At 38.5% G+C, this 26581-nt stretch overlaps 1 protein-coding gene across 1 annotated transcript in view; it reads left to right on the top strand.

Moving 5' to 3' along the window:
* Positions 1-26295, top strand: part of OPHN1 (oligophrenin 1) — a gene marked incomplete at its 3' end in the record, with an annotated part of 592087 nt that extends 565792 nt beyond the window's left edge. Inside the window, exons 21-24 of the mRNA XM_082864786.1 lie at positions 640-963; positions 21709-21874; positions 22961-23011; positions 26262-26295. Coding sequence (XP_082720912.1) covers positions 640-963; positions 21709-21874; positions 22961-23011; positions 26262-26295 — 575 coding nt within the window. The remainder of the gene's footprint in view (positions 1-639; positions 964-21708; positions 21875-22960; positions 23012-26261) is intronic.
* Positions 26296-26581: the final 286 nt, after the last annotated feature.

The following is a 26581-nucleotide window of genomic DNA, read 5'->3' as shown; positions in this document are numbered from 1 at the left end:
GGGGTTCCATGAATCTCTTAAAATTAGTTTTCAAAATTTTACATGTATTTGTGTAGGTTAATTTTTCTAGGGAGAATATCCTTGGCTCTCATTAGCGACTCAAAGCTTTAATTAAGAAACAGGGCAACTGAAAAGCATATACTATTGTCACAGGAAATTGTAAACCACAAAAGCTAAGGGAAAGCCATAAAGTGGTGAGTTGAGGATGTCTTTATGAGGATGGAGAAAGAAGTTAAATTCTGTTAAGTGTATTACCTTGAAATTTAAGAGATCTTTATAAATTACTTTTGAGAGAAATAGAAATAGGGATTAAATGGTACCTTATTTAAAAGTAATATAATGCACAAGTGATTGGGGTCTCTTAAGTCCCTTTTTAACATATCCCTTTAAATAAAGTATCTTGGCATATTGTGGTTTTGCTGAATTGTGGTCATGAAAATAATACTCAGAGCTTAAACTGAATTCCCTGTTTTATGAGACTTGTGACTCCACATGAACTGGAATGGGTAGAGACTGATTTTGTGGGATATCATTGATTTGTTCCATGACAATAGCTCCTTTGAATATGTGTATAACTTTGCAATATTATATATACAAAGGTTATCATTAATGTTTCCTCTTTGCACCATCTTTTCCTAGATGAAATCCAACACAGAACACCGAATGGTACTATCATCAGCAGTATAGAACCAACCAAGATGCCACAACACCCCAAAATGCCTATGCAGAGAAGTGGGGAAGCAGATCATGGGAGGAAATCCCCAAGCAGGCCTGTTTCAGATGGCAAGTTGGAGTCCTGCCTCGAGGTGGATGTGGGGAAGTTGGTATCTAGGCTGCAGGATGGAGGGACCAAGGCCATACCAAAGGCCACCAATGGACCTGTGCCAGGTCATGGGCCCACTAAGACCTCCTCTTTCCATGTAAAGAGACCAGCTCCTCGGCCCCTGGCTCACCACAAGGAAGGTAAGTGCTTGGGAATCCCACGGGGAAGAGAAATTACCTCAACTATTTTTTTTTATATTTCCCTAGAAATTGTTCACTTTAATAATTTCATTAAAATAACATAGAATTATGCATAGGATCTTACCAATTAAAAATATTCTCCATTGAATGGATTTTATAATCTCTTACTTAGGTTTCTTTCTTTTTTTTTTTTTATCCCACCACCACCCCGCCACTCGCTTTCCCCCCTTGGTGTCCATACGTTTGTTCTCTACATCTGTGTCTCAACTTCTGCCTTGCAAACTGGATCATCTGTACCATTTTTCTAGATTCCACATATATGCGTTAATGTACGATATTTGTTTTTCTCTTTCTGACTTACTTCACTCTGTATGACACTCTCTAGGTCCATCCACGTCTCTACAAATGACCCAATTTCATCCCTATTTATGGCTGAGTAATATTCCATTGTATATATGGACCAAATCTTCTTTATCTATTCGTCAGTCAGTAGGCATTTAGGTTGCTTCCATGACCTGGCTATTGTAAACAGTGATGCAATGAACATTGGGGTGCATGTGTATTTCTGAATTATGGTTTTCTCTGGGTATATGCCCAGTAGTGGGATTGCTGGGTCTTATGGTAGTTCTACTTTTAGTTTTTTTTTTTTTTGTTTTTTTTTTTTGTGATATGCGGGCCTCTCACTGTTGTGGCCTCTCCCGTTGCGGAGCACAGGCTCCGGACTCACAGGCCCAGCGGCCATGGCTCACGGGCCCAGCCGCTCCGTGGCACGTGGGATCCTCCCGGACCGGGGCACGAACCCGCGTCCCCTGCACCGGCAGGCGGACTCCCAACCACTGCGCCACCAGGGAAGCCCTCTACTTTTAGTTTTTAAACAAACCTCCATACTGTTCTCCATAGTGGCTGTACCAATTTACTTTCCCACCAACAGTGCAAGAGGGTTCCCTTTTCTCCACACCCTCTCCAGCATTTGTTGTTTGTAGATTTTTTGATGATGCCCATTCTAACCAGTGAGACGTGATGCCTCATTGTAGTTTTGATTTGCATTTCTCTAATAATTAGTGATGTTGAGCAGCTTTTCATGTGCCTCTTGGTCATCTGTATGTCTTCTTTGGAGAAATGTCTATTTAGGTCTTCTGCCTGTTTTTTGATTGGGTTGGTTTTTTTTTAATACTGAGCTGCAGGAGCTGTTTACATGTTTTGGAGATTAATCCTTTGTTTGTTGATTCATTTGCAAATATTTTCTTCCATTCTGAGGATTGTCTTTTCGTCTTGTTTATGGCTTCCTTTGCTGTGCAAAAGCTTTTAAGTTTCATTAGGTCCCATTTCTTTATTTTTGCTTTTATGTCCATTACTCTAGGAGGTGGGTCAAAAAAGAAATTGCTGTGATGTATGTCAAAGAGTTCTTTACATAGTTCTTCCTATGTTTTCCTCTAAGAGTCTTACAGTGTCCAGTTTTACATTAAGGTATTTAATCCATTTTATTTTTCTGTATGGTGTTAGGGAGTTTTCTAATTCATTCTTTTACATTTAGCTGTCCAGTTTTCCCAGTACCACTTTACTGAAGAGACTACCTTTTCTCCATTGTATATCCTTGCCTCTTTTGTCATAGATTAGTTGACTATAAGTGCATGGGTTTATCTCTGGGCTTTCTATCCTGTTCCTTTTATCTATATTTCTGCTTTCGTGCCAATACCATATTGTCTTGATTACCGTAGCTTTGTAGTATAGTCTGAGGTCAGTCTCATTCCTCCAGCTCCATTTTTTTCCCCTAAATATTGCTTTGGTTATTTGGGGTTTTTTGTGTCTCCATACAAATTTAAAAAATTTTTGTTCTAGTTCTGTAAAAAATGCCATTGGTAGTTTGATAGGGATTGCATTGAATCTGTAGATTGCTTTGTGTAGTATAGTCACTTTCATAATATTGATTCTTCCAATCCAAGAACATGGTATATCTCTCCATCTGTTTGCGTCATCTTTGATTCCTTTCATCAATGTCTTATAGTTTTCTGAGTACAGGTCTTTTACCTCCTTAGGCAAGTTTATTCCTAAGTATTTTATTATTTTTGTTGCAATGGTGAATGGGAGTGTTTCCTTAATTTCTCTCTCTGATGTTTCATTATTAGTGTATAGGAATGCAAGAGATTTCTTTCCCTTAATTTTGTATCCTGCAACTTTACCAAATTTACTGATGAGCTCTAGTAGTTTTCTGGTGGCATCTTTAGATTATCTATGTATATTACCATGTCATCTGCAAACAGTGACAGTTTTACTTCTTCTTTTCCAATTTGTATTCCTTTTATTTCTTTTTCTTCTCTGATTGCCATGGCTATGACTTCCAAAGCTATGTTGAATAATAGTGGCAAGAGTAAACATCCTTGTATTGTTCCTGACCTTAGCAGAAATGCTTTCAGTTTTTCACCATTGAGAATGGTGTTTGCTGTGGGTTTGTTGTACATGGCTTTATTATGCTGAGGTAGGTTCCCTCTATGCCCACTCTCTGGTGAGTATTTTATCATAAATAGGTGTTGAATATTGTCAAAAGTTCTTTCAGTATCTATTGAAGTGATCATATGGTTTTTATTCTTCAATTTAGTAATGTGGTGTTTCACATTGATTTATTTGCATATATTGAAGAATCCTTGCATCCCTGGGATAAATCCCACTTGATCATGGTGTATGATCCTTTTAATGTGTTACTGGATTCTGTTTGCTAGTATTTTGTGAAGCATTTTGGCATCTATCTTCATCAGTAATATAGGTCTGTAATTTTCTTTTTTTGTAGCATCTTTGGTTTTGGTATCAGGGTGATGGTGGCCTCGTAGAATGAGTTTGGGTGTGTTCCTTCCTCTGCAAATTTTTGGAAGAATTTGAAAAGGATGTGTATTAGCTCTTCTCTAAATGTTTGATAGAATTCACCTGTGAAGCCATCTGGTCCTTAACTTTTGTGTGTTGGAAGATTTTAAATCACAGTTTCAATTTCATTACTTGTGTTTTATCTGTTCATAGTTTCTATTTATTCTTGGTTCAGACTTGGAAGGTTATACTTTCTAAGAATTGGTCCATTTCTTCCAGGTTGTCCATTTTATTGGCATACAGTTGCTTGTAGTAGTCTCTCTTATGATGCTTTATATTTCTATGGTGTCCGTTCTAACTTCTCCTGTTTCATTTCTAAGTTTATTGATTTGAGTCCTCTCCCTCTTTTTCTTGATGAGTCTGGCTAAAGGTTAATCAATTTTGTTTATCTTCTCAAAGAACCAGCTTTTAGTTTTATTGATCTTTGTTATTGTTTTCTTTGTTTCTATTTCATATATTTCTGCTCTGATATTTATCATTTCTTTCCTTCTACTATCTTTGGTTCTTTTTTGTTCTTCTTGCTCTAGTTACTTTAGGTGTAAGGTTAGATTGTTTATTTGAGAGTTTTCTTGTTTCTTGAGGTAGGATTGTATTGCTATAAACTTCCCTCTTAGAACTGCTTTTGCTGCATCCGTATGTTTTGGATCATCATGTTTTTATTGTCATTTGTCTCTAGGTATTTTTTGATTTCCTCTTTGATTTCTCCAGTGGTCTCTTGGATATTTAGTAATGTATTGTTTAGCTTCCATGTGTGTGGGGTTTTTTTACGTCTTTTCCCCCTGTAATTTATTTCTAATCTCATAGCCTTGTGGTCGGAAAAGATGCTTGATAAGATTTCAATTTTCTTAAATTTACCAAGGCTTGATTTGTGACCAAAGATGTGATCTATCCTGGAGAATGTTCCATGTGCACTTGAGAAGAAAGTGTAATCTGCTGTTTTCAGATGGAATGTCCTATAAATATCAGTTATATCTATCTGGTCTATTTTGCCATTTAAAGCTTGTGTTTCCTTATTAATTTTCTGTCTGGTTGATCTGTCCATTGGTGTAAGTGAGGTGTTAAATTCCCCCACTAGTATTGTGTTACTGTTGATTTCCTCTTTTATAGCTGTTAGCATTTGCCTTATGTATTGACGTCCTGCTATATTGGGTGTGTATATATTTATAATTGTTATCTCTTTTTCTTGGACTGATCCCCTGATCATTATGTAGTGTCCTTCCATGTCTCTTGTAACATTCTTTATTTTAGTCTATTTTTTTCTGATATGAGTATTGGTACTCCAGCTTTCTTTTGATTTCCATTTTCATGGAATATCTTTTTCCATCCCCTCACTTTCAGTCTGTATGTGTCCCTAGGTCTGATGTGGGTCTCTTGTAGACAGCATATATATGGGTCTTGTTTTTGTATCCATTCAGTGAGCCTGTGTCTTTTGGTTGGAGCATTTAATCCATTCATATTTAAGGTAATTATTGATATGTATGTTCCTATTACCATTTTCTTAATTGTTTTGTGTTTGTTTTTGTAGGTTCTTTTCTTCTTTTGTGTTTCCCACTTAGAGAAGTTCCTTTAGCATTTGTTGTAGAGCTGGTTTGGTGTGCTAAATTCTCTTAGCTTTTGCTTTTCTTTAAAGCTTTTGATTTCTCTGTCAAATCTGAATGGGATCCTTGCCAGGTAGAATATTCTTGATTGTAGGTTCTCCCCTTTCATCACTTTAAGTATATCATGCCACTTACTTCTGGCTTGTAGAATTTCTGTTAAGAAATCAGCTGTTAACCTTATGCAAGTTCCCTTGCATGTTATTTGTCATTTTTCCCTTGTTGCTTTTAATAATTTTTCTTTGTCTTTATTTTTTGTCAATTTGATTACTGTGTGTCTTGGGGTGTTTCTCCTTGGGTTTATCCTGTATGGGACTCTCTGCACTTCCTGGACTTGGGTAACTATTTCTTTTCCCATGTTAGGGAAGTTTTCAACTATAATCTCTTCAAATATTTTCTTGGTTCCTTTCACTGCTTCTTCTCCTTCTGGCACCCCTGTAATGCAAATGTTGTTGTGTTTACGGTTGTACCAGAGGTCTCTTAAGTTGTCTTCATTTCTTTTCATTCTTTTTTCTTTATTATGTTTTCTATGTATAAAATAATATCATCTGCAAATAGTGACAGTTTTACTTCTTCCTTTCAATATAGATGCATTTTATTTCTTCTTATTGTCTAATTGCTCTGGCTAGGACTTCCAATTCTATGTTTAATAAGAGTGGTGAGAGTGGGCACCCTTGTCTTGTTCCTGATCTTAGAGGGATAGCTTTCAGTTTTTCACCATTGAGTATGATGTTGCCTGTGAATTTGTAATATATGGCCTTTATTATGTTGAGGTACTTCCTTCTATACCCATTTTATTGAGAATTTTTATCATATGTGGATATTGAATCTTGTCAAATGCTTTTTCTACATCTATTGAGATGATACATTTTTTAGTTTTCATTTTGTTAATGTGTGGTGTATACATTGATTGATTTGTACATATTGAACCATCCTTGCATCCCTGGAGTAAATCTCACTTGATCACAATGTATGATCCTTTTAATGTATTGTATTGGATGTGCTAATATTTTGTTGAGGGTTTTTTCATCCATGTTCATCAGAGATATTGGCCTGTAACTCTGTGTGTGTGTGTGTGTGTGTGTGTGTGTGTGTGTTGTCCTTGTCTGGTTTTGGTATCAGGGTAATGTTGGCCTTGTGAAATCAGTTAGGAAGTTTTTCCTCCTCTTTAAGTTTTTAGAAAAGTTTGAGAAGGATAGGTATTAAATCTTCTTTGAATGTTTGGTAGAATTCACCTGCAAAGCCGTATCGTCCTGGACTTTTGTTTGGTAGAGGTTTTTGTTTACTGTTTTAACTTCTTTGTTAGTGATCGGTCTATTCAGATTTTCTTTCTTCATGACTTAGTCTTGGAAGGTTGGGATTCAAGAATTTGTCCATTTCTTCTAGGTTGGCTGATTTGTTGGCATATAGCTATTCATAACTTTTTTTTTATAATTATTTGTATTTCTGTGGTATCTGTTATTATGTCTGTTCTTTCATTTCTGATTTTACTTATCAGAGACTTTTCTCTTTTTTCTTAGTGTCTAGCTAAAGGTTTGTTAATTTTGTTTATCTTTTCAAAGAAACAGCTCTTAGCTTCATTGATCTTTTGTATTGTCTTTTTGGTCTCTATTTCATTTATTTCCACTCTGATCTTTATTATTTCCTTTCTTGTACTGACTTTGAGCTTCATTTTTTTCCTTTTTTTTCTAGTTCATTTAGGTGTAAGTTTAGATTGTTTCTTTCAGATTTGTTTCTTGTTTCTTGAGGTAGGCCTGTGTTGCTATAAACTTCCCTCTTAGTACCACTTTTGTTGCATTCCATAAATTTAAGTATGTCGTATTTTCATTTTCATTTGTCTTCAGGTAATTTTCAATTTCTCCTTTGATTTCTTTGTTGTCCCAATAGTTTTTCAGTAGTATGTTGTTCATTCTCCACGTATTTGTAATTCTTGTAGATTCTTGTAGTTGATTACTAGTTTCATTCCATTGTGATTGGAAAAGTTGCCTGATATTATTTCAATCTTCTTAAATTTATTGAGACTTGTTTTGTGTCCCAACATATGGTCTATCCTTGAGAATGTTCCATGTGCACTTGAGGAGAATATGTATTTTGCTACTTTTGGGTGGAATGCTCTATACAAATCTATCAAATCCATCTGGTCTAATGTTTCATTTAAGACTGCTATTTCCTTGTTGACTTTCTGTATGGATGATCTATCCATTGATGTAAGTTGAGTGTTAAAGTCCCCTACTATTATTGTGTTGCTATCAATTTCTTCCTTTAAGTCTGTTAATAATTGCCTTATATATTTTGGTGCTTCTACATTAGGTGCATTATATTTACCATTTATTAAGTATCTGCTATGTTCCTGGCACTGTACTAGGTACTAGCATAATATTTCTTATCCTCACAAACTTATTGTGAAGAATACATTTTTTTTCTACTAGAAAACTGAGGCTCCCAAAACTGTTAATTGCCAAAGGTTCATAGTGAGTAACTGGCAGATCTGGGGTCTAAGTCTTAGCAAGTCTGGCAGGCATCAAAGTCTGTGTTCTTTCCAGTAAGGCAGAACTATCACTTTACCTTCCTATAAGAAGCTTTGAACCTGTGAACTATTGTTTTCTCATTCTTACTTTCCAGTATAGTAGAAATAGGGACAAGAGGGCACAACTGCAGCAAAACTATGGGCTTTTTAAGTTACAAATTACAAATTCAAAATGTGGCTGACTTCTGCAAATTTAATTGGCTACTAGATGGGGAGACTCATGTTGGGAGGTTGTGACTAATCTAGAGGGGACTAGGGGGAATATAATTCTATGAAAAAAGAGACTTTGATATCACAAAGGCTTAGATCCACATCCTGACTCTTTTATTTTCTAGCTAGATAGCCTTTTAAAAATGTGCCTTATGTTTTATATCATGTCCTGTTCCAAAAAATATTTAAGGCATTTCACAATATAGAAAAATATAAGAACTTAAAAAATAGTAAGAATAATTGCTGTGTAACTGGCCCCTTTCTAGGTGTTGAAGACATAAGAGTGAATAAGACATACAGGGTCCCTACTGTCTTTAAGCTTTTATAAGGACTTAGCAAACCTAAGCCTTAATTTGTTGAAAAAAAGTCAAAAGAAAAATATGACATGACACGAAAATTATATGAAATTCAATTTTCCATGTCCGTAAACAGAAACATGCTCCTTCGTTTACATATTGTCTGGAGCTGCTTTCATGATGTGGGTTGTTGCATGTAACAACCTCAATATGGGTTGATGGCATTGTCTCAGAGCACAAATCAGTAAAAGCTATTCTATGGGGCTCTGATAAGATTTCTACTAAGTAACTGACTATGAATTCTCTAGCTTGACACTGATGCATCTGTATGATTACAGTTAAGTTATTTAACCTCTTTGTACCTTGGTTTCCTTATCTGTAAATGGGAGAAACAGTTCATCCCTCAGAATTATTGCTAAGGTTAAAAGGAATAACAAATAAAGTATCTGCTATATAATCAATATGCAGAATATGTTATTAATTCCTTCCCCTTTTCCTCCTCTTCATAAGATTTGCCTCTTCTCGGAAGTAACAAGTTAAGCCAGACTTCTATGTACACAACTGCTTCAATTTATAAGTCATATGTTGACCTTCACATCAATCTGGTGGATAACTGGATAACTCAACTTATATTCATCACAGTAAAGTTTGTCTTGCCTGTCGCCAAGCCTTGGGGTCAGTCAGATCTTATCAGCTCAGCCCACACAGTAACTTAGCCCTCCCTATCAGTTCAGCTTTCACCATCTTCTGCTGCAAAGTTAAATCCCAACGACATTCCACTCTTCCCCTTCCTCCTTAGTCCTGCCTCAGGCTGCTGGCGGCAGCTGCTCTGATCTAAGGGTTTCAGCTAATGCGAGTACTCATTTGACTGTCCAGTATCAGCCAGACTATCTAAATCTGGGCCACAGCACTCCCTGGCTTTGTTTTCTGCCTTAAATCAGTTAACAACAGGCCAGTGTGATGCAGGTTTTCTCAAAGACCCATGCCTCTAGCCTTGGCTACAGGAAGTAGAACTGAGGTAGTACTCCTGCCCTTGGTGAAGAATTAGCCAAACCTCTGGTGTAGTTGCCTCTTGGAACTTTCCCTACTCCCACCTCCTCACATCTTATTCCCTCCCTTCCTCCCCATTTTGGCTGTCACTCCAGTGACAGATATTGGGCAACAGAACAAATATCAACTAAGCAAAAACTGCAAACAACTCTGACCCCAAGCTATAACTAATAGTTGTTAGCCACAGGTTCTAGCCCACAGCCTGAAATGGCAATGTCAGAGGGAGAGAGCTGTCACCTTAGCTGACCCACTCTGCATCTTGTTGTTGTCACTTCAATTCAGCTCCTTCTTCAGAGCTTTGCCTGCCATCCTGAGGGTCAATGCATAGGTCTCTTTGCTTTAGTGATACAACTGTGCCACTGTCCTATCCACCATCTTCACTCCTTGCATTGATCCAACATTTGAATAGACTGGATGTGCTCCACATATTTTCTTAGTAATTAAAGATAGCAAAAACAAGGTGCATGTTAAATTGCTTTGTTCCATGACACTCAACTTGATAATGTAACCAATATTGTTTGCTGATGTAATTTTGTCAAGGGTCCTTTTCTGTTCCACACATGGAACTGGACACGTCTCTTCATCTATTGCATCTAATCATTCTGATAGGCCTTTGAGATAGGTTTTATTTTCCCAATTTCACAGATGGAGAAACTGAGGCTCAGAGAAGTGAAACAGCTTGCCCAGAGTCACCCACATTGTAAGATGTGGAGATGGGGATTGAACCTTGGCTCCCTGGGTATCACATTCTTATTTCTTAAGTGGCTTCAGCTACCTTCCCCTTTCTGTTTTCTAAGAAGCATTCACTTTTGGAGGAACAAAATTATACAAGCCAAATTTCCTGCCTTCCTTTGATGTTGCTGCCTCTTACCAGGCCTGGCTTTGGAAAGGGCATTTTTGTAGCTTCTACAAAGGGACTTAGGACTTTCCTTTGGGGAACGGAGAGGAAGGACATCTACTTACATGTATTTGTTCATTTATTCAGGCACAGTGCTGTGCAATTAGAAAGACAAAGATGAATGGCCATGTTCCCTGCCCTCCAAAGGTTCATGGCGAGGCTGGCATGTAAGCAACCAGTCCCAGTCCAGTGTCATCCATGTTCTAGTGGGAGTTAGAATACATTCCAGTAGGAGCATGGGGTAAAGAGCCCTTCACTGTGCCAGAGGTTCTGAGATAAAAATGGAGAATACATCCACACTGAGACCCTATGACATATGGGCTTAGGAGCCTCTGTCTTGACTGGAGAGAGAAGACTGCATTCTGGTAGCATGCTTTTGGGCTTGGGGAAAGGGTGCTTGTAAGGCCCTGCTCAGCCACAGGGCCATCAATGCTCCACTGGGGTGACTAATGCTATGAGTAGCATTTGCATTTGCTCTAAAAGTATTAGGCACAGACTTGCTCTTGCAGTAATGAGCTTTATGGCCATTATCCACATTTTCTTGTTTGGACTCATTATGCTTTTAATAATGTACTGTGTTTAGTTTTCATTCTCTGGCTTTCCTGGAGCCTAACTCCAAGTTGATTCACAGGGGTCAGAGGCTTTAAGGTGATCATGGGGGAATGTCGTAGAAAGAGATAGATGATTCTAGAAGTTTGAGGGAATCTACAAGTCAAAACAGCCTCCCTTTACTCTGTGCTCTCGGGTAAGGTGTAGATGGATGTAAAAAAAGGTGGAAGAAATTGGCTTAAGGTTGAATATTGATGTTCATCAAGTCCTAAGAAATCTATAAATGCTAAAATTCTTTAGTTATGGTCATTTGATAGAGAATGGGGAGGGAGGGAATAGGTTGGGCTGGAGAGGGAGGTCCAAAGAGTCAAGTTGTGGACCGAAGTTAAAAATAAATTAAAAGGAAGTACAATTTGGTAAAAATACCAATAAGCTCAAAAGGCTTAGTGGAGTCTCAGATATGACTTAGGCTCCAGAGTCACTGAGATGTGAGTTTGAATCCTGGCTCTGCTTCATCCCAGTTGTGGGACCTTGGGCAAGTCACAACCTCTCTGAGCCTTAGTTTTCTAATTTGTAAAATGAAGATATTTGTGACTATAGGATTGCTGTAATGATGAAATGAGATACCAATGTACTTGGCACATAATGAGTACTAAGTAAAAGGTAGCAGTTCTTTTGCTTTTACAGGAGGCTAATTACTAACTACACAATCTTAATTAGGTGAACTTCACTTCTCTGAGCCAGTTTTCTCAACTGTAAGTGGGGACAATGCCTATATTGCAGGTAAGGTTTTTGTGGGGATTAAGTAAGATTAGGTATACAAAACATCTGGTAATATAAAAGAAGTTCAAAAAATGATAATGGTAGTGGTTGGGTAACAACCTCTCAGGAAATGGCAGGCATGGAAGATGGTAGATATTTACTCTTCTATATTCTAGAGCCTATGAGAAGCCTCAAGCTTCAAATGTAGGTGTCATAAAAGAGCTCAGAACTACTCTTTCCACCCTCAACCTATCTCTGACAATTCCAAACACTCAGAAATAGGAGGACTGTTGATAAGGGGAAGGGGCAAGGAAGGATTCTTAGCCATCCCTCAAAGTCCAGCTAAAGTCCTATTACCTCCATGAAGCCTTTTGACAATTCTGCCCCAGGGAACTCTCCCTTACCTCACTTCTTTTGGCACCCAAGTTTGACCCTTTAATTGTGGATGCTGAGTTACTGTATTCATGCTTATTTCCCATGAGTATGACTTCATTTTCCAACTCAGTTTTAAGCCCCTAGATGGCAAAGTCAATGTCAAATCATTTGTCTGCATATGTTGTGAGAGCATAAGGCCAGGCACAAAAGCCCTCAAGGAACACTCAGTCTATTGAACACCTTTCAATTTAGATTTTAGAATAGCCCTGAAATTTGGGTATATCATGTTTGTGTTTGTCACAGATGGCACAAATGGGGACTTCAAAAGGGAAAGCTTTTTCCGTTGTCCTTCTAATGGACTGAACTGTGTTTTTCTTTTCTCAATGAGTATTTATTGAATACCAGTTACATGCAAAGCAATTTACTTGGGCCCCTGGTGAATACAGAGAGGAATCCCACTTAGATCTAGCTCTCAGGTTGCTCCATTTTAATAGGGGAGATAGAGCCACCAAAACAAAGAGCCCTGATTCAAAGTACAAGGTGGTTGGTGCTGTAAGAGTAAGAGAAAGGAACTTGGAACATATTAGGCTTCTAAGAGATGTGGCACTTAAGCTGAATCTTAATAGATGATGCAAATTTGGGCATATTAGAAGGGGTAAAGGGCATCTAGGAAAGAAATGATTAATTGTAGGATGTGTACGTGGAACAAGAAATAATACTGTTTCTGTGGACTATGGGATATGTAAAGAAGAAGGGTGGAAAGTTAGACCAGAAACATCAGTTGAGGCCAGGTGGAAGAAGGTAGTGAATTCCAGGTTAAAAAATGTTTGCGTTTATTCTGCAGGCAACAGGGAGCTGTGAAATCTAAATCTAGTATCTATCTATCTTTCTATCTGGAGATTTTTTTCAAGCTGGTTAGGTACATGATCAGAACTGACTTCTAGAGTATTCCACTGTAGCATATAAAAGTCAGCGGGGAGAGATATAGGCCTATAGACATATCATGGACCTACTGATCTGGAAAATATTCCAAGTTCACATTGTACAGGTAGGGAAGTGATCTGCTCAAGCTCACACAGCAAGTTAGTTTTAGTATTAAGACTGGAATCTAGGTCTTTTGACTCCCAGTTATTATTACTCTTCCATCCCTGCCTCCTCAGTTTGACACTGTGGCTATACTGTCGCAAATTAGAGGCAAGAGAGAACAACATTGGGGTCTTTCAAACAAGAAAGCCCATTGCTACTACTTCAAAGTTTGACTTAAAATGAATCATCAATTTGCAGCACCCAATAAAGAGCCTAGGAGGATGCAAGGCTGATGACATTTGTTTTCTGAGGCCTTGGGTTGATGTCTATTTGGATGTGGCTGCAACTGGGAAATGAATGGGTTTCATATTTCAGGGGGAGTCATCTGGTTCTCTCACCAAAGGAAACAGTAGCCTTAGGGTGGATACAGCTTCAGGTAGAAATGTTTTCTGGCTCTGACTGTAGCATATGCTTCCTATCCAATACCTCCTCCAGTGACCAGTAGAAATGGAACAGCATTGTCAGCTGTTATAATCTGATCTGCAGTGAGCAAGCAGCATCATGTGGCCTAGTGGTTCTCAACTCTGGCTATACATAGCATCACCTGGGGAGCTTTTAAAAATACCCATACCAAGGTGCTACCCCAATCAATTAAGCTAGGCTCTCTGGGGATGGGTCCCCAGTACTGTATAATTTCAATGTTCCCAATGTATAGCCAAGGTTGAAAATCACTGGTACTTCTGACCACTTGGGCTTTGGAAAGCAGATGGACCTGAGTCTATTGTCAATTAACTATGGGGTTATATTTCTCATCTCTGTGTTTCTGTTTCCTCAACTGTAGAACAGGCATAATGCTTCTTGTCTTTCAGGGTTAGGGCCAATGTTAAATGAGAATATATGCATAAAGTACTGAGTATATTATCATAGTACCTGGAACAGAGCAGGTGTTCAATAAAAAAGGTAGCTAAAGTTTTTTACCAGTTATTTTATTACCATTACCATTATTATTGTCATTTATAACTTTTTATATTACTACTAATAACAACAAAACAGCAGACACTGGGAAGAAAAGTGGATGCAAAAACAGGAGATATGAGTTTTAGTCCTCACTCTACCACTTACCTAACTATATGATTGCGGGTGAGTGAGTTCACCTTTCCGAACCTTAGTTTCCTTCTCTATAAAATGGGAAAGATAAGACCCATCTGCTATTCTTTCCTCCCAAGCTTATTGTGAACATCAAATAATTAATTGGGAGAGTGCTTTGAATATTATAATGTGTTAGAAAAATTGGATTATTATTATTATTTTGGTCACTCTTTAGCTGCAATTCTGTGTACCCGACCTGGTGCTAAGGGGAATGGCATGTCCAGAAATGTAAGATACAGCCTAGTGTATAAATGAATAGTACTTGGTTCATACCTCCATTAGAACACCAATCACACTGTATTATCATTATCTTTCTTCATATCTGTCTGCCTCACCAGAATGACTAGCTGGAGGAATTAAAAAACCCCATGGAGCAATATATAAGTACTTCATGAGTGCTTACATGGATGGAAATTACCAATGTCAGCTCAAGTGTTCAGAGGATTGAGATTTGAGCTGACTGTTTAGGGGTAGTTACAGTACAGATAAGACATGAGAACAGGGACATATATCGGGAAAGAAGCAGGACAGAGTCTAACACTTACTTATCCCTGCTACATGCTAGGTATTCTCTAACAGCCATCTAATTTAGTCCTTACAACCAGCTTGTGAGGACGGGTTATTATATCCATTTCCCAGATGAATACCTTGATAGTCAAAGAGTTGAAATAACTGCACAGGGTTCCACAGTTTGGAAGTCGCAGAACAAGGCCTGAAAGCAGGGTCTGCCCAACTCCAGACTTACTTTCCACACTGTACCATACTGTCTCATCTAGAAGAGTCAAGGGCTTGCTGCTTTGATAGGGCCAGTGAGGAGACCAGTTTAACAAAAGTAGAGCTGGTATTTAAAATCTAGCACTAGTACCTGGTTTAATAATTTGGGACCAGCTCATAGAGGGCCTTGAATTTATGTTAAGGAGTTTGAACTTATCCTGTACATTTTATAGTCACTGAGAAAATCTTTAAGGAGAAGAAATACAGTGTGGAAATACTTAAGGTAAATCTTACAACAGTATTATATGGATTAAAGTTAATATTTTTTACATTTACCTTAAAAAGTTTTGTAGAAGAAAACAATGAATATCAAGGTTTACTGACAAAAATTGAATGAATATCAAGATCTACTAACACCCTTGCATAGTTGCAAACGTGTCTATTTCCAGATGGTGTTCATCAGGCCATGAACATTTTTTGTGGACTTTTTTTCACTTAATATTATTTTATATGAATACATTTTTTGACCTAGCCTAAATCCTTGTCATTTCATGCATAATATGTATTGGTTAAATACTTGTAAGAATTGAATTGTTTGTTTATCAGCCTTTGTGGTTGGGTCTGAATTTTTGCTGTTAAGAAGCATGTTTATGTGCTACTTGTTTTCCTTATTTTTTTCTTTAGAGTTAATTTCTTTGGGCCTGTTCCCCAAAGTGGATCAACTGGATTAATGAGTATGAACTGTCTCATATATATTATTTTGCATTTCATTCACATTGTTCCAGAATTCCTTTTGTTTTGTTTTGTTTTTGTTATTTTTTTATACTTCAGGTTCTTCTTAGTCATCAATTTTATACACATCAGTATATACATGTCAATCCCAATCGCCCAATTCAGCACACCACCATCCCCACCCCACCACAGTTTTCCCCACTTGGTGTCCATACGTCTGTTCTCTACATCTGTGTGTCAACTTCTGCCCTGCAAACCGGCTCATCTGTACAACTTTTCTAGGTTCCACATACATGTGTTAATATACGATATTTGTTTATCTCTTTCTGACTTACTTCACTCTGTATGACACTCTCTAGATCCGTCCACGTCTCAACAAATGATTCAAATTCGTTCCTTTTTATGGCTGAGTAATATTCCATTGTATATATGTACCACATCTTCTTTATCCATTCGTCTGTCGATGGGCATTTAGGTTGCTTCCATGACCTGGCTATTGTAAATAGTGCTGCAATGAACATTGGGTGCATGTGTCTTTTTGAATTATGGTTTTCTCTGGGCATATGCCCAGTAGTGGGACTGCTGGATCATATGGTAAATCTATTTGTAGTTTTTTAAGGAACCTCCATACTGTTCTCCATAGTGGCTGCATCAATTTACATTCCCGCCAGCAGTGCAGGAGGGTTCCCTTTTCTCCACACCCTCTCCAACATTTGTTGTTTGTAGATTTTCTGATGATGCCCATTCTAAATGGTGTGAGGTGATACCTCAGCGTAGTTTTGATTTGCATTTCTCTAATAATTAGTAATGTTGAGCAGCTCCTCATGTGCTTCTTGGCCATCTGTATGTCTTCTTTAGAGAAATGTCTATTTAAGGTCTTCTCCCCATTTTTGGATTGGGTTGTTTGTTTCTTTAATATTGAGCTGCATGAGCTGTATATATATTTTGGAGATTAATCCTTTGTCCGTTGATTCGTTTGCAATATATTCTCCCATTCTGAGGGTTGTCTTTTCATCTTGTTTATGGTTTCCTTTGCTGTATAAAAGCTTTGAAGTTTCATTAGGTCCCATTTGTTTATTTTTGGTTTTATTTCCACTACTCTAGGAGGTGGATCAAAAAAGATCTTGCTGTTATTTGTCAAAGACTGTTCTTCCTATGTTTTCCTCTAAGAGTTTTATAGTGTCCCATCTTACATTTAGGTGTCTAATCCATTTTGAGTTTATTTTTCTGTATGGTGTTAGGGAGTGTTCTAATTTCATTCTTTTACGTGTAGCTGTCCAGTTTTCCCAACAACATTTACTGAAGAGACTGTCTTTTCTCCATTGTATATCTTTGCCTCCTTTGTCATAGATTAGTTGACCATAGGTGCATGGGTTTATCTCTGGGCTTTCTATCTTGTTCCATTGATCTATGTTTCTGTTTTTGTGCCAGTACCATATTGTCTTGATTACTGTAGTTTTGTAGTATAGCCTGAAGTCAGGGAGTCTGATTCCTCCAGCTGCGTTTTTTTCCCTCAAGAATGCTTTGGCTATTCGGGGTCTTTTGTGTCTCCATACAAATTTTAAGATGATTTGTTCTAGTTCCATAATAAATGCCATTGGTAATTTGATAGGGATTGCAGTGAATCTCTAGGTTGCTTTGGGCAGTATAGTCATTTTCACAATATTGTTTCTTCTAATCCAAGAACATGGTATATCACTCCATCTCTTGGTATCATCTTTAATTTCTTTCATCAGTGTTTTATAGTTTTCTGCATACAGGTCTTTTATCTCCCTAGGTAGGTTTATTCCGAGGTATTTTATTCTTTTTGTTGCAATGGTAAATGGGAGTGTTTCCATAATTTCTCTTTCAGATTTTTCATCATTAGTGTATAGGAATGCAAGAGATTTCTGTGCATTAATTTTGTACCCTGCAACTTTACCAAATTCATTAATTAGCCCTAGTAGTCTTCTGGTGGCATCTTTAAGATTCTCTATGTATACTATCATGTCATCTGCAAACAGTGACAGTTATACTTCTTCTTTTCCAATTTGTATTCCTTTTATTTCTTTTACTTCTCTTATTGCCATGGCTAGGACTTCCAAAACTATGTTGAATAATAGTAGTGAGAGTAGACATCCTTGTCTCATTCCTGATCTTAGAGGAAATGCTTTCAATTTTTCACCATTGAGAATGATGTTGGCTGTGGGTTTGTCATATATGGCCTTTATTATGTTGAGGTAGGTTCCCTCTATGCCTACTTTCTGGAGAGTTTTTATCATAAATGGGTTTGAATTTTGTCAAAAGCTTTTTCTGCATCTATTGGGATGATCATATGGTTTTTATTCTTCAGTTTGTTAATATGGTTTTTCACATTGATTGATTTGCGTATATTGAAGAATCCTTGCATCCCTGGGATAAATCCCACTTGATCATTGTTTATGAACCTTTTAATGTGTTGTTGGATTCTGTTTGCTAGTATTTTGTTGAGGATTATTGCATCTATATTCATCAGTGATATTGGTCTGTAATTTTCTTTTTTTTGTAGTATTTTTGTCCGATTTTGGTTTCAGGGTGATGGTGGCCTCATAGAATGAGTTTGGGAGTGTTCCTTCCTCTGCAATTTTTTGGAAGAGTTTGAGAAGAATGGGTGTTATCTCTTCTCTAAATGTTTGATAGAATTCACCTCTGAAGCCATCTGGTCCTGGACTTTTGTTTGTTGGAAGATTTTTTTTTTTGCGGTATGCAGGCTGTGCAGGTATGCATTGCTGTGGCCCCTCCCTCTGCAGAGCAGAGGCTCCGGATGCGCAGGCCCAGCGGCCATGGCCCACCGGCCCAGCTGCTCCACAGCATGTGGGATCCTCCCGGACCGGGGCATGAACCCACGTCCCCTGCATCGGCAGGTGGACTCTCAACCACTGCACCACCACGGAAGTCCATATTGGAAGATTTTTAATCACAGTTTCAATTTCATTACTTGTGATTAGTCTGTTCATATTTTCTGTTTCTTCCTGGTTCAGTCTGGAAGGTTATACCTTTCTAAGAATTTGTCCATTTCTTTCAGGTTGTCCATTTTATTGGCAGAGATTTGCTTGTAGTAGTCTCTTAGGATGCTTTGTATTTCTGAGGTGTCTGTTGTAACTTCTCCTTTTTCATTTCTAATTTTATTGATTTGAGTCCTCTCCCTCTTTTTCTTGATAAGTCTGGCTAATGGTTTATCAATTTTGTTTATTTTCTCAATGAACCAGCTTTTAGTTTTATTGATCTTTGCTGTTGTTTACTTTGTTCCTATTTCATTTATTTCTGCTCTGATCTTTATGATTTCTTTCCTTTTGCTATCTTTGGGCTTTGTTTGTTCTTCTTCCTCTAGTTGCTTTAGGTGTAATGTTAGATTGTTTACTTGAGATTTTTCTTGTGTCTTGAGGTAGGCTTGTATAGCTATAAACTTCCCTCTTAGAACTGCTTTTGCTGCATCCCATAGGTTTTGGATCATCGTGTTTTCATTATCATTTGTCTCTAGGTATTTTTTGATTTCCTCTTTGATTTCTTCAGTGATCTCTTGGTTGTTTAGTAACATATTGTTTAGCCTCCATGTGTTTGTGTTTTTTACGTTTTTTTCCCTGTAATTCATTTCTAATCTCATAGCATTGTGGTTCAGAAAAGATGATTGATGTGATTTCAATTTTCGTAATTTTACTGAGGCTTCATTTGTGACCCAAGGTGTGATCTATCCTGGAGAATGTTCTGTGCACACTTGAGAAGAAAGTGTAATCTGCTGTTTTTGGATGGAATATCCTATAAATATCAATTAAATCGATCTGGTCTGTTGTGTCATTTAAAGCTTCTGTTTCCTTATTTATTTTCATTTTGGATGATCTGTCCATTGTTGTAAGTGAGGTGTTAAAGTCCACCACTATTATTGTGTTACTGTCAATTTCCTCTTTTATAGCTGTTAGCATTTGCCTTATGTATTGAGGTGCTCCTATGTTGGGTGCATATATATTTATAATTGTTATATCTTCTTCTTGGATTGATCCCTTGATCATTATATAGTGTCCTTCCTTTTCTCTTGTAACATTCTTTATTTTCAAGTCTATTTTATCTGATATGAGTACAGCTACTCCAGCTTTCTTTTGATTGCCATTTGCATGGAATATCTTTTTCCATCCCCTCACTTTCAGTCTGTATGTGTCCCTAGGTCTGAAGTGGGTCTCTTGTAGACATCATATATATGGGTCTTGTTTTTGTATCCATTCAGCAAGCACGTGTCTATTGGTTGGAGCTTTTAATCCATCCACGTTTAAGGTAATTATCAATATGTATGTTCCTATGACCATTTTCTTAATTGTTTTGGGTTTGTTTTTGTAGGTTCTTTTCTTCTCTTGTGTTTCCCACTTAGAGAAGTTCCTTTAGCATTTGTTGCAGAGCTGGTTTGCTGGTGCTAAATTCTCTTAGCTTTTGCTTGTCTGTAAAGCTTTTGATTTCTCCGTCGAATCTGAATGAGATCCTTGCCGTGTAGAGTAATCTTGATTGTAGGTTCTTCCCTTTCATCACTTTAAATATGTCATGCCATTCCCTTCTGGCTTGTAGAGTTTCTGCTGAGAAATCAGCTGTTAACCTTATGGGAGTTTCTTGTGTTATTTGTCGTTTTTCCCTTGCTGCTTTCAATAATTTTTCTTTGTCTTTAATTTTTGCCAATTTGATTACTATGAGTTTCGGCGTGTTTCTCATTGGGTTTATCCTGTATGGGACTCGCTGCTCTTCCTGGACTTGAGTGGCTATTTCCTTTCCCATGTTAGGGAAGTTTTCGACTATAATCTCTTCAAATATATTCTCTGGTCCTTTCTCTCTCTCTTCTGCTTCTGGAATCCCTATAATGCGAATGTTGTTGCATTTAATGTTGTCCCTGAGGTCTCTTAGGCTGTCTTCATTTCTTTTCATTCTTTTTTCTTTAGTCTGTTCTGTAGCAGTGAATTCCTCCATTCTGTCTTCCAGGTCACTTATCCGTTCTCCTGCCTCAGTTATTCTGCTATTGATTCCTTCTTGTGTAGTTTTCATTTTGGTTATTGTATTGTTCATCTCTGTTTGTTTGTTCTTTAATTTTTCTAGGTCTTTGTTAAACATTTCTTGCATCTTCTTGATCTTTGCCTCCATTCTTTTTCTGTGGTCCTGGATCATCTTCACTATCATTATTCTGAATTCTTTTTCTGGAAGGTTGCCTATCTCCACTTAGTTTAGTTGTTTTTCTGGGGTTTAATCTTGGTCCTTCATCTGGTATATAGCCCTCTGCCTTTTCATCTTGTCCATCTTTCTGTGAATGTGTTTTTTGTTCCACAGTCTGCAGGACTGTAGTTCTTCTTGCTTCTGCTGTCTGCCCTCTGGTGGATGATACTCTGTTCCAGAATTATTGATGGCTATCTAGTTAGAATAAGCCCAGTGTACAGTACCCCCAGCAGTGTGTGCATGCATATGTTTCACTATATTCCTGCCAGAATCATTTTATTAAAAAATTATGTGTATTTATTTTGTACTGAGTGACCTGGAAACTAGAGACATAGAGGCAGAAAGGTGAGTTAGGAGACTGCCACAATAGTCAAGGCTTAAGTGAAAATAGACTCATTTTTGGTGATGATGAATGTAACAAATTTATCATCAAACATTGACTAAGCACCTGCTATGTGCCAGTGACAGTACTAAACATATTACTACCCAAGTAAATCCTCTCAATGTCTCTGTAAGATAATATATTTTTAGTCTTGATTATATGGTTGAGGAAACTGAGACTGAGCAAATTGATGTGACATACCCTAGGTCACACAAATGTGAAGCTCCAGAGCTGAGGTCCAAACATAGACTTTCTGAAGGGACAGCTTCTGGAAGAATATATTTTTTAATCCAGAGTTGTTAGTTACCAAAAAGAAATGGGGACCAAGGGAGGTGGCCATGATAGCTGCAATATTGGGTACCTGCTGAGGAGTGGTGTTCCATTTGGCTCACTGTCCAAGTTCTTGTTGTTCTCTTTTCCAGGAGACTCTGACAGTTTCAGCACAGTTCGGCCTCCAGGAGAAAAGCCAACCATCATCCGACCCCCAGTGAGGCCTCCAGATCCTCCCTGCCGGGCAACTACTACCCAGAAACCCGAACCAAAGCCAGATATAGTGACTGGCAATGCAGGGGAAATCCCATCGTCTGTGTAAGTAGAGTTGTTTTTCAACCTTGACCTAAAGTCCACCTTAGACCACTAAGAATGCTTTCAGGATCACCATTATGGTTGTGAAGGGTGTACAATGCACAACTCCAGGGTATCGTTCACTTCATAGTGTAGGGGACTGTCACAGACCAGCTCTGTTTGGAGTGTTCTACTCAACACTTAAAGCTGGGAGATTTTTCCTAAAGGTGAGGTGTTTAAATCTTGGTACCCGATAGGAGACCCATTTTTCTTAGTCTCCCTGATCTCTCTAGGGTGATAAGATTACCGGCTGCTTTTATGCTTCTTTGCCTCTGTAAATTTTTTTTCTTATTATTACTACTGGTTTTAAAAGTAATTTAATGAACAGATTTGGTCATTTTACGTGTGCTTTGAAGCTTTTTTTTTTTTAAGAGAAGGTATGATTTTTAAAAATCTTCCAGAATGACTCAGATTCTCCAGAAAGCCTCTTACAGGGTAGTAGCAGAGCTATTATCCAACCAGCCTTCCTGAGTCTGGCCTGTAAGCCAAGGAATCAGGGATAGAGCAGCTAAGGTGGGGCCACAGCAACTCTCAGGGACCAGCTTTTCTTGGCCACAAAACTAGCCTGGCAGGCCTCTCCTCAGCCAGTGCCTGGGACCCCTCTCAGTATCCTGCCTCCTAGTGTTCCTTTTTCTTGTGTCTTTTGTTTTCCATAATTGCAAAATTGAGGAAATAAGAAAAACAGAGCCTCTACTGTTTGGACTAATTAGCTAAGTGTATTTGCAAAATGTCAAAAATTATACTCTGAAACCAAGAACTTGTTTCACTTATTTCTCCCAAGAGTAATCTGAATGGGCAACATACTTAGATCATTCTGAGCCAAGGGGAAGCAAAGAGTATCAGCCATAGCCTTGGGGGTGCCTATGGTCTCTGAGCCATTTCACATTCTGATACTTGGGTTTTTCCTCAGACCCAGATCCTTTGCAAGCTAAGGCAGAGCCTGGCATTGGTGGCCTATCTGGTTCATATTTTCTTTTCCTTTCCATTGGCCATTGGTTCCCACACATATTCCAGAGCAACTCATGGGACTTGGTTGGCTTCTCTTTGCAGGGTGGCTTCCAGGACCAGGTTCTTTGAAATAGCTTCCCGGAAAACAGGAAGGTAAGAGATGCAGGTGACAGAAATGAAACCAAATAACTTTTTAATAAATGTGTCATGAGCATGTCATTTGCTCTCTTAACATTGTATTTTTGTTTCTCTGTAGCTCTGTCTCTTTCTCTCTGTCTGTGTTTGTTCCTTTCTCTCCCCCAACACTGTCTCTCTGTCTCCCTGTGTCTCTGTCTTTGTCTCTATAACTGTATGTCTCTCTGCCTTTGTCACTCTTGTCCATTTGTCTCTCGCACACTGTTTCTCTGTCTCTGTAATTCTCAGTCTCTTTATGTCTCTCCTTGTGTTTTTCTACTTATGTCTCTGTTTCCCTATCTCTTTGACTCTTTTTCTGTCTCTCTCCATGTCTCTCTTTCTTTGTCTATCTCTGTATCTGTTGTCTCTCCAAAGCCTATCATTTGGCACCCTTTAGACTAAAACACCTGGAGAAATGATTGCTTGGCCTTCAGGCACTCTTCTGTGAGTTTATTCAATGTTGCTTATCAGAGAGTTCAAAATTGTGCTTCCTGATGGGTGACAGGAGTGTAACTCTTCCAGGTATTCAGTTAAAAGCAGAACAATGTGCCTTTACCAGCGCTGGAGCTGGGATAGGTTTGACATCATCTAGTTAAAACTGTGGGACCCGACTCACCAGGACATGATTCTGAACAGCAGGTCACCCTAGTTCTGCTTGGCAGTCAGCCACAAGGAACTATAGACTAGGCCAAATTCTCCTTAGACAATAATTTACCATTTATTCTACCATAACAAATGAAAGTGAGGTCAAAGCCCCAGATTTCTCTTACTGATAGAATGAAGATAAAGTTTTCACCTAGGACATTTTTAAAGCAGGCTTAATCAGATAGGCTTGAGGGATAAAAAGAAAAACAGAAAGAGAGAGAATACTTTATATTCTTAATAAAGTATCTGCCTATGAGCAGGACTACTTCCTACTTCCTGGTGGTCCTTCCAACTTCCCTAGGATAAACCATATGAGAAATAAATACCAGGGAAATAGAATGAAGCAAACTAGAATTAACAGAATGAACTAGGCATATCTAAAGGAAAGCTTTTTAGAGGAAGTGATATCTGAGATGGGGCTTTAAAGATGGATAGAATACACTGAAAATGTGAGGGATTGATCTGTAGCTTTGGACAGGGAACCAAGGCATTGAGAGGGATACGTACTAGGCATGAACAAAGTCCAACAGAATCTTTAAGTCAGCCTGACTTTTAATAGGGAAACTGTAGCCAACCTGGTGTTGAAAGTGTGGAAAGACTGGTAACCACTACCTGGGCTTTGTCATTTAGTGCTCAGGGAGGTCTTGGACCAACTGCAACATAGGGCACTGTGGTCAAAGCAGGCACTTCAGGCTGGAGGACAACCTAACCAATCCTATGTCCAGGCCTCTGGAACCTAAATTTAATCCTGTTCCTTATTCCCAGATTCCATCTTGGCAGGATTGTGGGTAAGGCCAAGGTGGGTACACCAGTCCTCCAATATGTAATAAGCCACCTTCCTAGGTACCCACAGGTTCCTCCCACTCAGCATCCATATAAGGAAAGCACCCCTTCTGTCTAGGCCCCAGTTTTGTAACCACCACTTGCATCAGTGCACCTACATGATGGCTACTGGTCAAGATTCTTAGACTAGCCAGTCAATCCCATCTCATCTCTAATGAAAATGATCTGTTTAACCTTTTCTCTGCCCCTTTTTGCTTCCAGTTTGTACACCTGACTCTATGTAACCTGACATTTGAATGACCTCACTTCTCATTCATCTCCCTTCTACAATACAACAATTAAAAAAAATTAAAAACTTGAAATAAAATGAGAAGTGGCTCATCAAGAAGAGAAGGGAGGGGAAGACATTTCAGTAAGGCAGAATAGCTTATGCAAGGCAGGTTCACAAAGTGATTAGTGTTCCACTTTGGCTAGAATGTGGGGGTGAGAAGAAGGAAGCTTAGCTAGAGTTGAGGCCAAGAAGATGGATTGGGGCCAGATTGTAAACGCCTTATATGACATACTAAGGAGTTTGGTCTTTATTCTGTAGTCCATGGGGTGTCATGGAAAACTTTTCAGCATGACAATGCATATTCTAAGCTGCCTGAGTTATTTTAAAAAAACACACACACACACATTCTGCTGTTAATGAGGAAGATAGTTGGGACAGTAAAACCTGGAGGCAGGGAGACCAGTTAGGAGGCTAATCATCCTGGCAAGAGTTGATGAGGTCCTGATGTATGGCATTGTCAATAGGAATGGAATGAAAGGACAGATTTGAGGTAGACTCAGTAAGACCTTACTGACTTTTCAAACATGGAGCATTGGAGAAAGATTAAGAGAGAAGAAAGTCTAACTTGGGCAGTTAGGTAGATGGTAACAATAATTAATCATGGAGGAATAGGTTTTGTGGGAAAGTTTCTCTGCTCAATTTTGGACACAGTTTGTATGAAGACTCTGTGGGACATCCAGATAGAGATGTCCAGTGGGTAACTGCAACTTAGACTAGTAATTGGGGCTGGATCTACGTAGGTTTAGAGGTAGAACTGTTAAGTACAGCCACTGTACAAATTTATAGGGGCATTCACATATACTACAATGTGAATAGTAACCTTTTGGGGGTGGTCTCAGTATTTGATGGGAATTGAAATCATGGATGGGAATAAGATCACTCAGGGAGTAGGTATTAATAGACTTAAGAGAGAAGAGAAAAACAATGTTCAGGATATAGCCCTGGGACAAGCTGTTGTCTGGGATTTTCTGGCCAAATTATATGGACCTTGATTCTCCAGGATTGTCTCTTGCCTCCAACCATCCCCAGACAAGTCTACTTTAGGACCAATCTAAGCACATCAAGAGGCTGGTTTGGTCTTCAAGGCAAAGAAAGATTCATGTTTCACAAGGCACTTGCCTTCCATCTTTGCCTTTTTCCCACTGGAGATAATCACAGAATGTAGTCTTTGGTCTTTGGCCAATTCCTCTGGTCTTCCCTTGCCTCCCATAGTATGGCACTCGAAGGATTGTGCTGGCACCTGAAAGATGTCTTTGTGTCTGGGATACTGGGCTCTCTAAATCTGGCAGAGAGGTATGCCAACCTATAAGCATGGAGTGAGATGTTTTGAAACATCTGGATGGAATCACTTCCTCATTTTTCAAATGGCCTAATTGCCACCATCCTGGAAGGGTCACCCATCCACTTGCTTTCCTTTCCAGTTCTGATTTCTAGAGTCTTAGTGAAATGTCTTTCTTCCTTTACCCACAGTTCTCAAGGCAGACTTCCTGGAGATGAGAGTTGAGGCCTCAGGTATGTAGTATCCATCCCTGATTACAAAACCTTGTTACACATATACCTTCTTTATGAGATCTGAGTTTTTGAGGACTGGAGTGCCATGTGGGTCCAGAGGGTGGGAATTCACCTCCATGCCTCAGTTCACTACCCTGTAATTACATGACCCTTAAACTTACTGCCTTTTAATTCTGAGGTTCTCTGTGTTTTTAAGTTTCATTTCTTTCTTGCTCAGCCAAACTACAGTATAGTTTTACAAATTGCCTTTGAATCAAGGTCATTAGGAATCCTAAATT

This window comes from Leucopleurus acutus, assembly GCF_964270905.1.
Source record: "Leucopleurus acutus genome assembly, chromosome: X".
NCBI classification, from domain to species: Eukaryota; Metazoa; Chordata; class Mammalia; order Artiodactyla; family Delphinidae; genus Leucopleurus; species Leucopleurus acutus.
This window is presented reverse-complemented; position numbering and strand designations above follow the sequence as displayed.